This window comes from Bos taurus, chromosome 3, assembly GCF_002263795.3.
Source record: "Bos taurus isolate L1 Dominette 01449 registration number 42190680 breed Hereford chromosome 3, ARS-UCD2.0, whole genome shotgun sequence".
NCBI classification, from domain to species: domain Eukaryota; kingdom Metazoa; phylum Chordata; class Mammalia; order Artiodactyla; family Bovidae; genus Bos; species Bos taurus.
The window spans coordinates 118,928,576-118,941,650 of NC_037330.1; the positions used below are offsets into that span (position 1 = coordinate 118,928,576).

General features: G+C 52.7%; 2 protein-coding genes across 2 annotated transcripts; both read right to left on the reverse strand.

The window, feature by feature from the left end:
* OR6B2 (olfactory receptor family 6 subfamily B member 2) lies at positions 1-921 on the reverse strand. Its single transcript, NM_001390277.1, has one exon. It carries the CDS (start codon positions 919-921, stop codon positions 1-3), a length of 921 nt encoding a protein of 306 aa, NP_001377206.1.
* Positions 922-11,910: 10,989 nt separating this feature from the next.
* On the reverse strand, positions 11,911-12,849 carry OR6B3 (olfactory receptor family 6 subfamily B member 3). Its single transcript, NM_001389963.1, has one exon. The coding sequence runs from the start codon at positions 12,847-12,849 to the stop codon at positions 11,911-11,913; it is 939 nt and encodes a 312-aa protein (NP_001376892.1).
* Between the last annotated feature and the right edge of the window lie 226 nt (positions 12,850-13,075).

Genomic DNA, 13,075 nt, shown 5'->3' on the forward strand with positions numbered 1-13,075 from the left:
CTAAGACCAGAGCCTTTTCAAGGCACCCTTGAACTCTTTGTTCCTCAGACAGTAGATCAAGGGGTTGATGATTGGGGTGAGGACAGTGTAAACAGCAGAGATGAGCTTGTTGGAGCTCCGGGAATCAATGGCCTGGGGCCGGACGTACATGAAGATCATGGCTGTGTAGAAGAAGGTGACCACAGTGAGGTGAGAAGCGCAAGTGGAGAAGGCTCTCCAGCGGCCCGAGGCCGAGGGGATGTGCAGGACGGCCAGGGTGATGTGCCCGTAGGACAGCACAGTTGCCACGAGCGGGAACACCAGGATGAGGAAGGCCAGGATGAAGTCAACCAGCTCTGCGGTTGAGTAGTCCGTGCAGGCCAGTTTGAGGATGGGGGAGATGTCACAGAAGAAGTGGTTCAGGACGTTGGAACCACAGAACATGGCGCTGGAGATAAAATAGACCTTGATCACGGAGATGGTGAAGCCACTCATGAAGGAGAAGGCCACCAACTGGACACACAGCCCTGTGGTCATGATGGCTTGGTAGCGCAGGGGGTGGCAGATGGCCACGTATCGGTCGTAGGCCATGGAGGCCAGGAGCACACATTCGGTGCACACCAGGGAGCTGAAGAAGTAGAGCTGGGTCATGCAGCCCACGAAGGAGATGCGCCTCCTCTGCAGGAGGAAGCCGTCCAGCATCTTGGGGATGATGTCAGACTCGTACCACATCTCCAAGAAAGACATGGAGCCCAGAAAGTAGTACATGGGCCTGTGGAGGGAGGGGCTGCCCCAGACGGTGAGGATGATGGCCAGGTTCTCCACCAGCACAAAGAGGTAGGTGAGCAGGAAGAGGAGGAAGAGCAGGTACTGCAGCCGGGGGGCCGTGGGGAAGCCCACCAGGATGAAGGCGCTGACCTCGGTCACATTCTTCCCCCTCATTCTCTTGTGCGGGGCACCCAGGGCCACAAACAACCTTCAGGCCAGATGAGGGCCAAGGACAGCTGGGGAAAGAAAGCAGAGGTCAGCCTGGGGGTGGGTTTTGATCCAAGGAGGTGATGCCTGGTTCCTCAGACAGCAGGGGAGCAATGATAACAGTATTTCCATGTTTTGTGTTAGAAAAGCCCTGCATACATTTAGAGGTAATGACAGAGGACATCTAGGGAGAGTGGACATGCAAGGAGTAGTTGTTTTGACTTAAGAGAGGAGATCCTTTGCACGGCCCATCGGGATGTGTGTCTGGGACCCAGGATGGGTGTATCGGCCCCGTCTTTGGCTGTAGGGCATGTTTTACAAGAGAACATGAGCCTGGATTCCTCGGCCACCACTAGCATCCACTGCCTCCACCACCTGCATCAGGACGAAGCATGAGGAAAACATATTGAACTTCGTTTTTCCCAAGTTTTATGCATGGCAGCTGCTCTTCCACCTCTGCGGTGCCCTGCCCTGGTGCAGAAAGGTGCACAGGGAAGGCAAGTTGGGTGTGACTGGGGTCATGCCTGCCCCTCCCCAGAGGGAAGTGCTGTCAGGGCCTGAGAAGCTGTTGCAGGTGAGCAAGGGTCTCCAGGTCTCTGGTGGTGTGACCTGCCGCTCCCACCCTCAACCCATGCCCCCACCCATGGTCATACCCACACACTCACACGTGCATGCATCACACATACACTCACATTCTCACACCCATACATACACACACAGATACACACTGACACGTTCATCCAGTACACCTACACTCAGTCTCACACCCATACATACACACACACCAGTACACACTGATACATTCATACAACACACCTCCACCATGAGTCTCAAACTGTACATACACACAAATATGCGGTCACACATTCATACAACACACCTAAACTCAGATTGTCACACCCATACATACACAGACACACACTGACGCGTTCATACAGCACACCTACACTCACAGTCTCACAGCCATGTACACACAGATATACACACTGACTTGTGCATACAACACATCTACAGTCTCACAGCCATGTGTACAGACATATAGTTACCCACTGACATGTTCATACAACACACCTACAACCACAGTCTCACACACATACACACTGACACATTCATACGACACACCTACACTCACAGCCTCACACCCATATGTACACACACACACACAATACACATGATGCATTCATACAGCACACCTACACTCACGGTCTCACACCCATACATACTCACAGACACACAGATGCACACTGATACATTAATACAACACACCTATATTCACAGCCTCATACCCTATGTACAGACTCACACACAGATACACACTAAAACGTTCATACAACACGCCTACATTCACAGCCTCACCCTATATACATAAACACACAGATGCACACTGACACATTCATACGCACACCTACATTCTCACACTCATATATTCACATACACGTGCAGATACGCACTGACACATTCATACAACTTCCTTACGCTCAGTCTCACACCCATATAAACAGACACACAGATACACACTGACACGTTCACATAGCACACCTACACTCAGAGTCTCACATCCATACATACACACACACACAAATACACACTGACTTATTCATACAACAGCTACACTCAGTCTCATCCCATATACATACGCCCACAGATACACTGCCACATTTGTACACACACCTACAGTCTCACACCCATATGTACACACACAGATACACATTGACACATTCATACAGCACAACTACACTCACAGTCTCACACCCATACACACACACACACACAGGAAGTCTTGGCTGCCTTTCCTGGCCAGCGCAGACTGTGGGCATGGTGGAGTGAGGGGTTGGGGCAGTGGGTGGGAAGTTGGGGTCAGGGGGAGTGTGGCCAGCACTGGTCTCTATCAGATGGGAAGGCACCTACACTCAGAGTCTCACATCCATACATACACACACACACAAATACACACTGACTTATTCATACAACAGCTACACTCAGTCTCATCCCATATACATACGCCCACAGATACACTGCCACATTTGTACACACACCTACAGTCTCACACCCATATGTACACACACAGATACACATTGACACATTCATACAGCACAACTACACTCACAGTCTCACACCCATACACACACACACACACAGGAAGTCTTGGCTGCCTTTCCTGGCCAGCGCAGACTGTGGGCATGGTGGAGTGAGGGGTTGGGGCAGTGGGTGGGAAGTTGGGGTCAGGGGGAGTGTGGCCAGCACTGGTCTCTATCAGATGGGAAGGAGGGAGCAATCGTCAGGCCTGGAAGCTTCCTTCAGGTCTGTTCCATTGATGCTGAGCAGGAAGAAAGGGACCTGTAGGAAGTTAGGGCCACCAGCCAAAAGGGAAGAACCGCAACTGAGCTTGTAGGGCTGGGGGAGGGTGGAGAAGGTTCTAGGAAAGGGCTGCAGGCTTCAGGAGATCACGGGATGGGCAGAGGCTGAGCCTGGCCTCCGCTGGCCCCCGGGGCTGTCTCCTCAGGTCAACTAGCAGGACATGAAGGGCAGACTGTCCCAGAGGAGGCAGGCAGGGGGTGCCTATTGTAAGGAGGCAGATGTATGGGACGGCAGAGCCAGTGGCATGTGGAGGGGAGCTAAGGAGACCACTTCTGACAAACACCCAAGATGAAGACTGGCCTGAGGGCAGAGGGTCTTCTCACGGAGCCCGACTCACCTGGTGGCACCACAGGAAAGGAGGCTCTGAGGTGCAAGACCACTGCCTTCCTGCCCCCCTGAGTGTGGACCCCTGGCTCCCACCACCCTCCCATCCGTCCTGCTCCTTGTTCATCTGCTCAGCTCCCCTCTGCCTTAGGAGGTGCCCCTTCTCTCTGCTTCAGCAGAGCAGCCTCGGGCCCTGTCTGAACCTGTTACCCACTTGCCTTCCCTGGACGGCACCTGGGGCTCTTGCCCAACCTCAGGCCCCTGAGTCTTTGACCCAGAAACACAGTGGTGTGTCCATCTCCCTGCCACGCTGTAGGAGGTGATGGATGTGCAGCACCTGGACACCCGACAGGTGTGGGCTTTTATCCCACCACCTGCACCACCCCACAACCATGCTGGGTGCAGGGGACCCAGGCAGAGGGTATGGTGGTGAAGAATAATTCCAGGCATACGTCACTGGAAAAGCCCCTGATGCTGGGAAAAATTGAGGGCAGGAGGAGAAGGGAGCAACAGAGGATGAGATGGTTAGATAGCGACACCAACTCAATGGACATGAGTTGAGCAAACTCCAGGAGATGATGAAGGACAGGGAAGCCTTCTGCGCTGCAGTCGATGGGGTCTCTAAGAGTCAGACATGACTTAGTGACTGAACAACAATAACAACATCTCGATTTGCACATGATGACTTCCTAATACGAGAACAGATGTGCCCAAAGGACACAGTGAGCCTGTGAGAAGACACAGCGTCGCTGGGGAAGCACTAACATGGGAGCCCCGGACTCACAAGGCTTTCCTGGCCTCTGTCTCCATCTGGGAAGAGGCCTCTGTCTCACCAGGTTGGCTCTCATGAGGTCAGATCCCACACGTTTCTTGCCTCCTCCTTGCTATCCTATTTTCCTTTTCTTTGAGACATATTTCTTGAACACATGCTGGGGGCAGGGCCGGAGAGGCAATTGTCCTGTTCCGGATGGCATTTGTGTTCCAGCTGAGGAGGCAGAGGACTCAGAGACGTGCAAAGGTGGCAATAAAACCAAGGAAAGCACACTACATACATGGGTTGAGTGTGCACAGCCCAGAACACGGCTCCCTGGCACGTTGACCATTCAACGTGGAAGGAGTTTGAGAAGTGGCAGAGAGAGGAGGGTCATCCTGAACCACCCTACCACCATCTCCCCTGGATCAGGTCATAAGACACTCCCATGAGAGGGGCTCTTCCTGCACCCAGAGGAGAGGAGCATCCTCACTTCCGAGGACAAGCAGATGCTGAGAAGGAGCCAGACAGGCCTGGCTGAGGCTCAGCACTTTCCCTGAGTAGTCCCTGAGCCTCGTGGTCCATGACTGTCCACGTCACACAGCATCAGACTCTAGGTGTGGCCATTTCTTCAGATTACCTTCCCTTATAAAGGCTCCTGTGTTTCACCAAAATGCTATTACATACATGCTTTTCTCCCTCACTTTAGACCCAGTCAGGTACCTAAGACAACATATTAAAAAGCAGAGACATCACTTGTCAACAAAAGTCCATGTGGTCAGACCTGTGGTTATTGCAGTCATCATGTACCGATGTGAGGGATGGACCATAAAAAAGCCTGAGCACTGAAGAATTGATGCTTTTGAACTGAGGAGTTGGAGAATATGCTTGAGAGTCCCTTGGACAGCAAGATCAAACCAGTCAACCCTAAAGGAAATTAAGGCTAAATATTCATTGGAAGAACTGATGCTGAAGCTAAGGTCCAGTACTTTGGCCACCTCGTGGGAAGTGCTGACTCATTGGGAGGACTCTGATGCAGGGAAAGAGAGAGGGCAGGAGTGGAAGGGGGTGACAAAGGATGCAATGCTTGGATGGCATCACTGACTCAATAGACATGAGTTAGGACAAACTTTGGGAGATGGTGAAGAACAGGGCAGCCTGGCACGCTGAAGTCTATGGGGTCACAAAGAGTTGGCCATGACTTAGCCACTGAGTAGCTGATCACCAGTGTGCTGGATAATTCATACTGGATTGTCTGGTTCCGTGAAAAACTGTGTTTACTTAGAAATTCAGGACAACTGGAGCTCATCCTCCTTCCCTGAACTTAGGACAATGGCTGGTTTCTTTTGCAGCAAACCCTTTGTTTGGGAGAATTTTAGACAAGCTGCAAAGATGGTGCAGAGGGACCCAACAGTGACATGCCCGCCGCTCTGAGGGCACATCTCACACAGCACTGGAGCTCCTCTGGTCTCTGGCTTAACCCCAATGCCCTGCCGCCAGCCAGACCCCAGCCCTGCTGGGATTTGGTCTTGCGTCCCTCTCATGGCCCTGTTCCATTCCAGGGTCACACATGGTTTTCAGACAGCCTGCATTTTTGGTGTGCTTGCCCCCACCCCCCACCCCTGCCTGGTCCCCTGCTCAGAGTCCAAGAGCAGTAAGGAGCCTGGGGTCCTCTGCTCCAAAACAAGTTCTCCAGCAGCTGCAGAGAGAAGGCTCCCACCAGGCCAGCAAATGCAAACTCTTTTGGGTCCTTTGGGAAAACCTGAGAGGGGCAAAGGAAGATTCCCTTTCCAGGAAGGATGGATTTACGTGCCTCTGGGGGTCTTAGAGACTTAGTCTTAGAGCAGGGTCTCCCTGATTCCACCGGCACTGGCAGCCTGCAGCTGCTTCCCCCGCACCTGGGAACACCTGGACAGCACCTGAGGCAGCATGGGGACAAGTGCCCTTGGTCTTCCCAGTCCATGTGAGGCTGTTGGTGAGGCTGGGGGTGATGTCAGAAACGGGCTTAGCACAGGGCCTACAAGTGTGTAGTCGGCACAGGGCCTACAGGTGTGAGGGCCATTTCTGGAGCACCCTCGAGTCTTGGTGATGGGACTGCAGAGGGGAGTCCTGCACAGCCCCTGCCACAGATTGGCTGTTGTGAGGGGGCAGGCATGGCTGGTGGAGTCTCTCTCTCTCTCTCTCTCACACACACACAAAATCACTAGCCAGGATGCAGTGTACACACCATGCTCTAGAATCACAGTAAAACAACAGGCATCAACATGGAAGGTGCTGGATCCCACCTGGGGTCCTCTGGTCTTCTCTGTGACTGGCTTCTCCTGGTGTCCAATGACTCACAGGCAAGCCACGGGGACCAGTGTGACTGGGACTCACTCTGGAGAGGAGAACTGCCTGGGTGGCTGGGAGGCACAGAAGTCTTGGCTTTTTCAGTTGGAGCTCAAGGACTCCAGGGCCCAATTACCCTGCCAGGCAGGCAACACTGCCCACATGGCCAATTAGTGGGTCCTCGGGCCTCTGGGACCAGCTGAGGGCAGGTCTGCGTGTCCACCTTGTGGCCCCCGTTTCACTCCATACAGCTCGGTGGCCGTGTCCTGGGCCAACCTGAGGAGCCGCTGTCCCTGAGTTGTCCCTCGGTCCCACACCTCCATCCCCAGGAGGGTGGCGGGGAGGGACAGCAGGCTGCTGTCAGGAGGGGTGCAGGCCAAAGCCAGAGGCTCGGCTGGCCATGTGTTGACCCCGCAGAGTCACAGGACCGATGGGACAGGCTCAGTCCCTGGTCCTCCCAGCTCAGAACCTCCTCAGTGTCCAGTCCCGAAGGTGGGGCCTGGCAGGGAGGCTGGGCCACCAGTGGGAGCCTGTGTCTCCTCTCTGGTCTCACCCAGACCCTCCTTTTCTCTCTGCTCTAACTCCACTGCCCTGGCCCCTCCCCTTCCCCCCACCTCATGCTCTACAGATGGCCCTGCCCCTCCTCCTGCCTCGAGCTCTGGACTCCTGCTGCCTCTGGACTGTCCTTCCTGAAGCACTTTTCCCCCACACCCACCCAGGACAGTCTTGTTTTCCTCCCTGTGGGATTAGTGTCCTGGGTCCGCAGAAACAAACTACCACAAACTAGGAGGCTTAACACAACAGAAAATGATTCTGAGAGTCCCACATCAGGGGTGGGAGTGCCAGACTCCTCCTACAGGCCCCAGAGGAGGGTTCTTTCTGCCTCTCCATCCTCGGCGGCTCCAGGCTCCCTGGCCCGTGGCCGCATCCCTCTCATCTCTACCTCTGTGGTCACAAGGAGTCATCTTCTGCTGTCTGTGTCTCCCCCTGGACAGCCCACAGGGACCTCTTCATCTCCACATCCTTCCCTGATTCCATCCTGAAGGACTCAGGTCACAATCATGGGCTCTGGGGTGCAGATAACCTTGGGGACCGTCTCCCGGCCCCCTGGGCTTGCTGGGCTTTCCCTCCTTAGCGTGAGCCCCTGAGCACCCCTCTGAGCATGCTACTTGTGTGCGTTGTGTGTTTCCCTACCCATCACAGAAGGCAAGCTGCATGGGGCTGGGTTCTTGTCTGTTTGTTCGTCATCAAACGCCAGTTGTCTGACTCCTGTCTGGCATGTAGGCAGTTCTTGGGCTACACATGCGTGAATGAGTAAATGGTTGAGTCAGTCAGTTGTGACCGAGAAGGCCATGGACTGAGGGGTTCCCAGGAGACGGAACCGGTTTCTGTCTCAGCTGCCCATGAGGGAGACAGGCTCTCAGGACCCTGTGCATGGCCTGCAGTCACCTCGGCTGAGCCGGAGCTGTGCTCTGGCTGGTGGAGCAGGAGGACGAGGGGTGGTCCAGGAGGTGCCCTACTCTCTCTGCTAAATCACATGGGGCCAAGGGGTCTGACCGAGCAGGCCAAGGGTGGACCGGATGCAGATGAGCTGCTTCACAAGGTGGAGGGGGGTCCGGGGCTGTAGCTGACCTCCGCTCCTAGGACCGCCCTCCTCCTGCCCCTGGGGTCTCCCTCCACTGACATCAGGTGCCCGCAGCTCAGTGTCTCCAGGACACACACTTCCTGCCCTTGGGACAGCTGATGCGGGATCCCCGGAGCCCCTCCCCTCTGACCTCCCACCTGCACCTAGGTGGTCCCACTGGCTGCTCCTGCTCAGGCTCCGAGGGGACACTGCACACCCCACCCTGGCTGGGGTTTCACGGTCCACTCAGGCCATCTCTTCCTCGCTAGACCCTGAGGGCTGCCGTGGCTGGCTGAGTCTCCCTCACCTTGTTTATCTGGCATGGACCTTGGACCTGGCACAGAGGGATGACCAGAAAGGGAACCAAATGGTAGCAAATGCACATGGCTGAAGGGACAAGTGCAGAGCAGAGATGGGCCGGGGGTCCAGGCAGCACCAGGCACCGGCTTTGAAAGCCACTCACTTGGCATCCCCCCGTGCTGGTGTGAATCTGATGAATTTTACATGACTCCTAATGAGAGAGTGAATGAGAAAGGGCCTGTGCATGTCTCTATGGGTGCAGGACCCAGGAGGGTTAAGGGGTAGAGACCTCAGGACACAGAGACAAGGTGGAAGCCAAATCTCTGGGGCCTCCACAGAGAGAGGTGGTCCATACAGAGCAGTTGAAATGCCCTGAGGTCGTCCGTGGTCTCCATAGCCCATCCCCCTTTCCTCGTGTTTCCAAACCTGGCCCTGGTCGTGTGGGTGCTCCTCAGATTATCTCTTTTTGATCCCAACTGCCTGACTGACCAGGGTTTGAACTCTGCAGCCGATCAGAGCCGTGTGGAAAGCTGTCTGATGTTTTGAGAGCACTGACCTCTTTTGGGCCCACATCCCAAGATTCTGACTCTGCGGTCCCCAGGTGGCAACTTGGTGACCTCGCCCCTGAGGGATGCTGCTTCTAAGATGCCAGCTCCTCTTCAGGACACCTGGTGGGCTCCCTGGAGCATGCGGCTGAGGGGTTAGTGCTCCTGGTTCCTCCCTACAGATGGCTAGAACCTCTTGTTTGTACCTTGGGGAATTCCTTCAATAAATATTGGTGGGTTGCCCACCAGGCACCATGCAGGGCTGCCAGGGTCTCTGCACATGGCTCTCCAGTGGCCTGGGCACCTGGGTGTGTTACAGGTCAACCAGGATCACCTTGTGCGGTAAGAAAACTCATTCTCTCAGCAGTGATAGGTGAGGGGTGGGGGCTTATATACAGAAGACAGAGGGGTGGAGTCTAGCTGGGACCTGAGTGGAACAGGACTTTAACATTTAAACCAAAATCTACAGGCCCTGATGATTCCCAGACACACGTTGCTCTGTGGACATTGGTGCTCGGTTCACTGCCTAGTTCAAGGGCTCCATTCCCCAAAACACCGCACTTTGTTTAGGACGTGAAAACCTCAGATGACCTGATACATTTCACTGTTTCCCAAAAGGCACAGGGTAATTTCAAAGATGAGGAAGCCTGCCTTTGCCTAGCCATAAAATAAGGAAAAGCTAAAGGCAAAGGAAAAAAGGAAAACTATACCCATTTAAATGAAGAGTTCCAAAGAATAGCAAGGAGAGATAAGAAATGTTTCTTCAGTGATCAATGCAAAGAAATAGAGGAAAATAACAGAATGGGAAACACTAGAGATTGCTTCAAGAAAATTAGAGATACTGAGGGAAATTTTCATGCAAAGGTGGGCAAAATAAAGGACAGAAATGGCATGGACCTAATCGAAGCAGAAGATATTAAAAAGAGGTGGCAAGAATACACAGAAGAACTATACAAAAAAGATCTTCATGACCCAGATAACCATCATGGTGTGATCACTGACCTAGAGCCAGACATCCTGGAATGGGAAGTAAAGTGGGCCTAGGAAGCATCACTACGAACAAAGTTAGTGGAAGTGATGGAATTCCAGTTGAGCTATTTCAAATCCTAAAAGCTAATGCTGTGAAAGTGCTGAACTCAATATGCCAGCAATTTGGAAAACTCAGCAGTGGCCACAGGACTGGAAAAGGTCAGTTTTCATTCCAATCCCAAAGAAGGGCAATGCCAAAGAATGTTCAAACTAATGTACACCTGCACTCATCTCACACACTAGCAAAGTAATTCTCAAAATTCTCCAAGCCAGGCTTCAACAATATGTGAACTGTGATCTTCTAGATGCTCAAGCTGAAGTTAGAAAAGGCAGAGGAACCAGAGATCAAACTGCCAACATCTGCTGGATCATAGAAAATGCAAAGAATTTCAGAAAAAACATCTACTTCTGTTTTATTGATTACGTCAAAGCCTTTGAGTATGTAGATCACAACAAGCTGTGGAAAATTCTTCAAGAGATGGGAGTACCAGACCACCTTACCTGCCTCCTGAGAAATCTGTATGCAGGTCAAGAAGAAACAGTTAGAACTGGACATGAAACAACAGACTGGTTCCAAATCAGGGAAGGAGTATATACATCAAGGCTGTATGTTGTCACCTGCTTATTTAACTTCTATACAGAGTACATCAGGTGAAATTCCAGGCTGGATGAATCACAAGCTGGAATCAAAATTTCCAGGAGAAATATCAATAACCTCAGATATGCAGATGTCACCACCATTTTGGCACAAGGTGAAGAGGAACTAAAGAGCCTTTTGATGAAAATGAAAGAGTAGAGTGGCAAAGTTGGCGTAAAGCTCAACATTCAAAAACCAAGATCATGGCATCCAGTCCCATCACTTCGTGGCAAGCTGATATGGAAACAGTGACAGACTTTACTTTCTTGAGCTCCAAAATCACTGTGGATGGGGACTGCAGCTGTGAAATTCAAAGACACTTGCTCCTTGGAAGAAATGCTATGACCAACCTACACAGTATATTAAAATGCAGAGACCCAACTTTGTTGACAAAGGTCCATTAGTCAAAGCTATGGGTTTTCCAGTAGTCATGTATGGATGTGAGAGTTGGACTGTAAAGAAAGCTGAGCACCAAAGAATTGATGCTTTTGAACCATGACGTTGGAGAAGAGTCTTGAGAGTCCCTTGGACTGCAAGAAGATCCAACCAGTCCATCCTAAAGGAAATCAATCCTGAATATTCCTTGGAAGGACTGATGCCGAAGTCACTCAGCCACCTGATGTGAAGAGCTGGCTCATTGGAAAACACCACGATGCTGGGGAAAAATTGAAGGCAGGAGGAGAAGGGAACAACAGAGGATGAGATGGTTGGATTGCATCACTGACTCAATGGACATGAGTTTGAGCAAACTCTGGGAGTTTTTGATGGACAGGGAAGGCTGGCGTGCTGCAGTTCATGAGTTCACGAAGAGCTGGACGTGATTAAGAAACTGAATTGAACTGAAAATGCAGAAAATAATGGCATTATCATCCCCACAGCTATTGTATCAGCATCCATGAGCTGAAGGGGAAAAACTGATATGGAAGTAAATTTTAAAATAAATGAAGCACTGCAACGATGCAATGCATTTCCATGATTACAAATAAATGTCCTCAAAGAGAAGAGGTGTATTTTCAGATTCTGTTTCAGATGAACAGAATGAAAGCCCACAACATGTCTGCTACAGTGAAGCTCGACCAAAGCCCAGGGCCATTTTCAAGGCACCCTTGAACTCTTTGTTCCTCAGACAGTAGATCAAGGGGTTGATGATTGGGGTGAGGACAGTGTAAACAGCAGAGATGAGCTTGTTGGAGCTCCGGGAATCAATGGCCCGGGGCCGAACATACGTGAAAAGCAAGGCTGTGTAGAAGATGGTGACCATGGTGAAGTGAGAAGCGCAGGTGGAGAAGGCTCTCCAGCGGCCCGAGGCCGAGGGGATGTGCAGGACGGCCAGGGTGATGTGCCCGTAGGACAGCACAGTGGCCACGAGCGGGAACACCAGGATGAGGAAGGCCAGGACAAAGTCGACCAGCTCTGCGGTTGAGTAGTCCATGCAGGCCAGTTTGAGGATGGGGGCGATGTCACAGAAGAAGTGGTTCAGGACATTGGAACCACAGAACATGGCGCTGGAGATAAAATAGACCTTGATCACGGAGATGGTGAAGCCACTCATGAAGGAGAAGGCCACCAACTGGACACACAGCCCTGTGGTCATGATGGCTTGGTAGCGCAGGGGGTGGCAGATGGCCACGTAGCGGTCGTAGGCCATGGAGGCCAGGAGCACACATTCGGTGCACACCAGGGAGCTGAAGAAGTAGAGCTGGGTCATGCAGCCCACGAAGGAGATGCGCCTCCTCTGCAGGAGGAAGCCATCCAGCATCTTGGGGATGATGTCACACACGTACCAGATCTCCAGGGAAGACATGATGCCCAGAAAGTAGTACATGGGCCTGTGGAGGGAGGGGCTGCCCCAGACGGTGAGGATGATGGCCAGGTTCTCCACCAGCACAAAGAGGTAGGTGAGCAGGAAGAGGAGGAAGAGCAGGTACTGCAGCTGGGGGGCCGTGGGGAAGCCCACCAGGATGAAGGCGCTGACCTGGGTCACATTCTTCCCCCTCATTCTCTTGTGCGGGGCACCCAGGGCCACAAACAACCTTCAGGCCAGATGAGGGCCAAGGACGGCTGGGGAAAGAAAGCAGAGGTCAGCCTGGGGGTGGGTTTTGACCCAAGGAGTGGGCGCCTGTGTCCTTGGACAGCAGGGGAACAGAAACTGTCTCTAAGTTAAGCCTGAAGCATTCAGTGTGGGGGGGGGGGTCAAGGTTTCCTGTGGACTGGACACCCTGAGA

Excerpts from the sequence above, each read along its gene's own strand:
- OR6B2 (NM_001390277.1), bottom strand. The coding sequence starts at position 921 with ATGAGGGGGAAGAATGTGACCGAGGTCAGCGCCTTCATCCTGGTGGGC.
- OR6B3 (NM_001389963.1), bottom strand. The coding sequence starts at position 12,849 with ATGAGGGGGAAGAATGTGACCCAGGTCAGCGCCTTCATCCTGGTGGGC.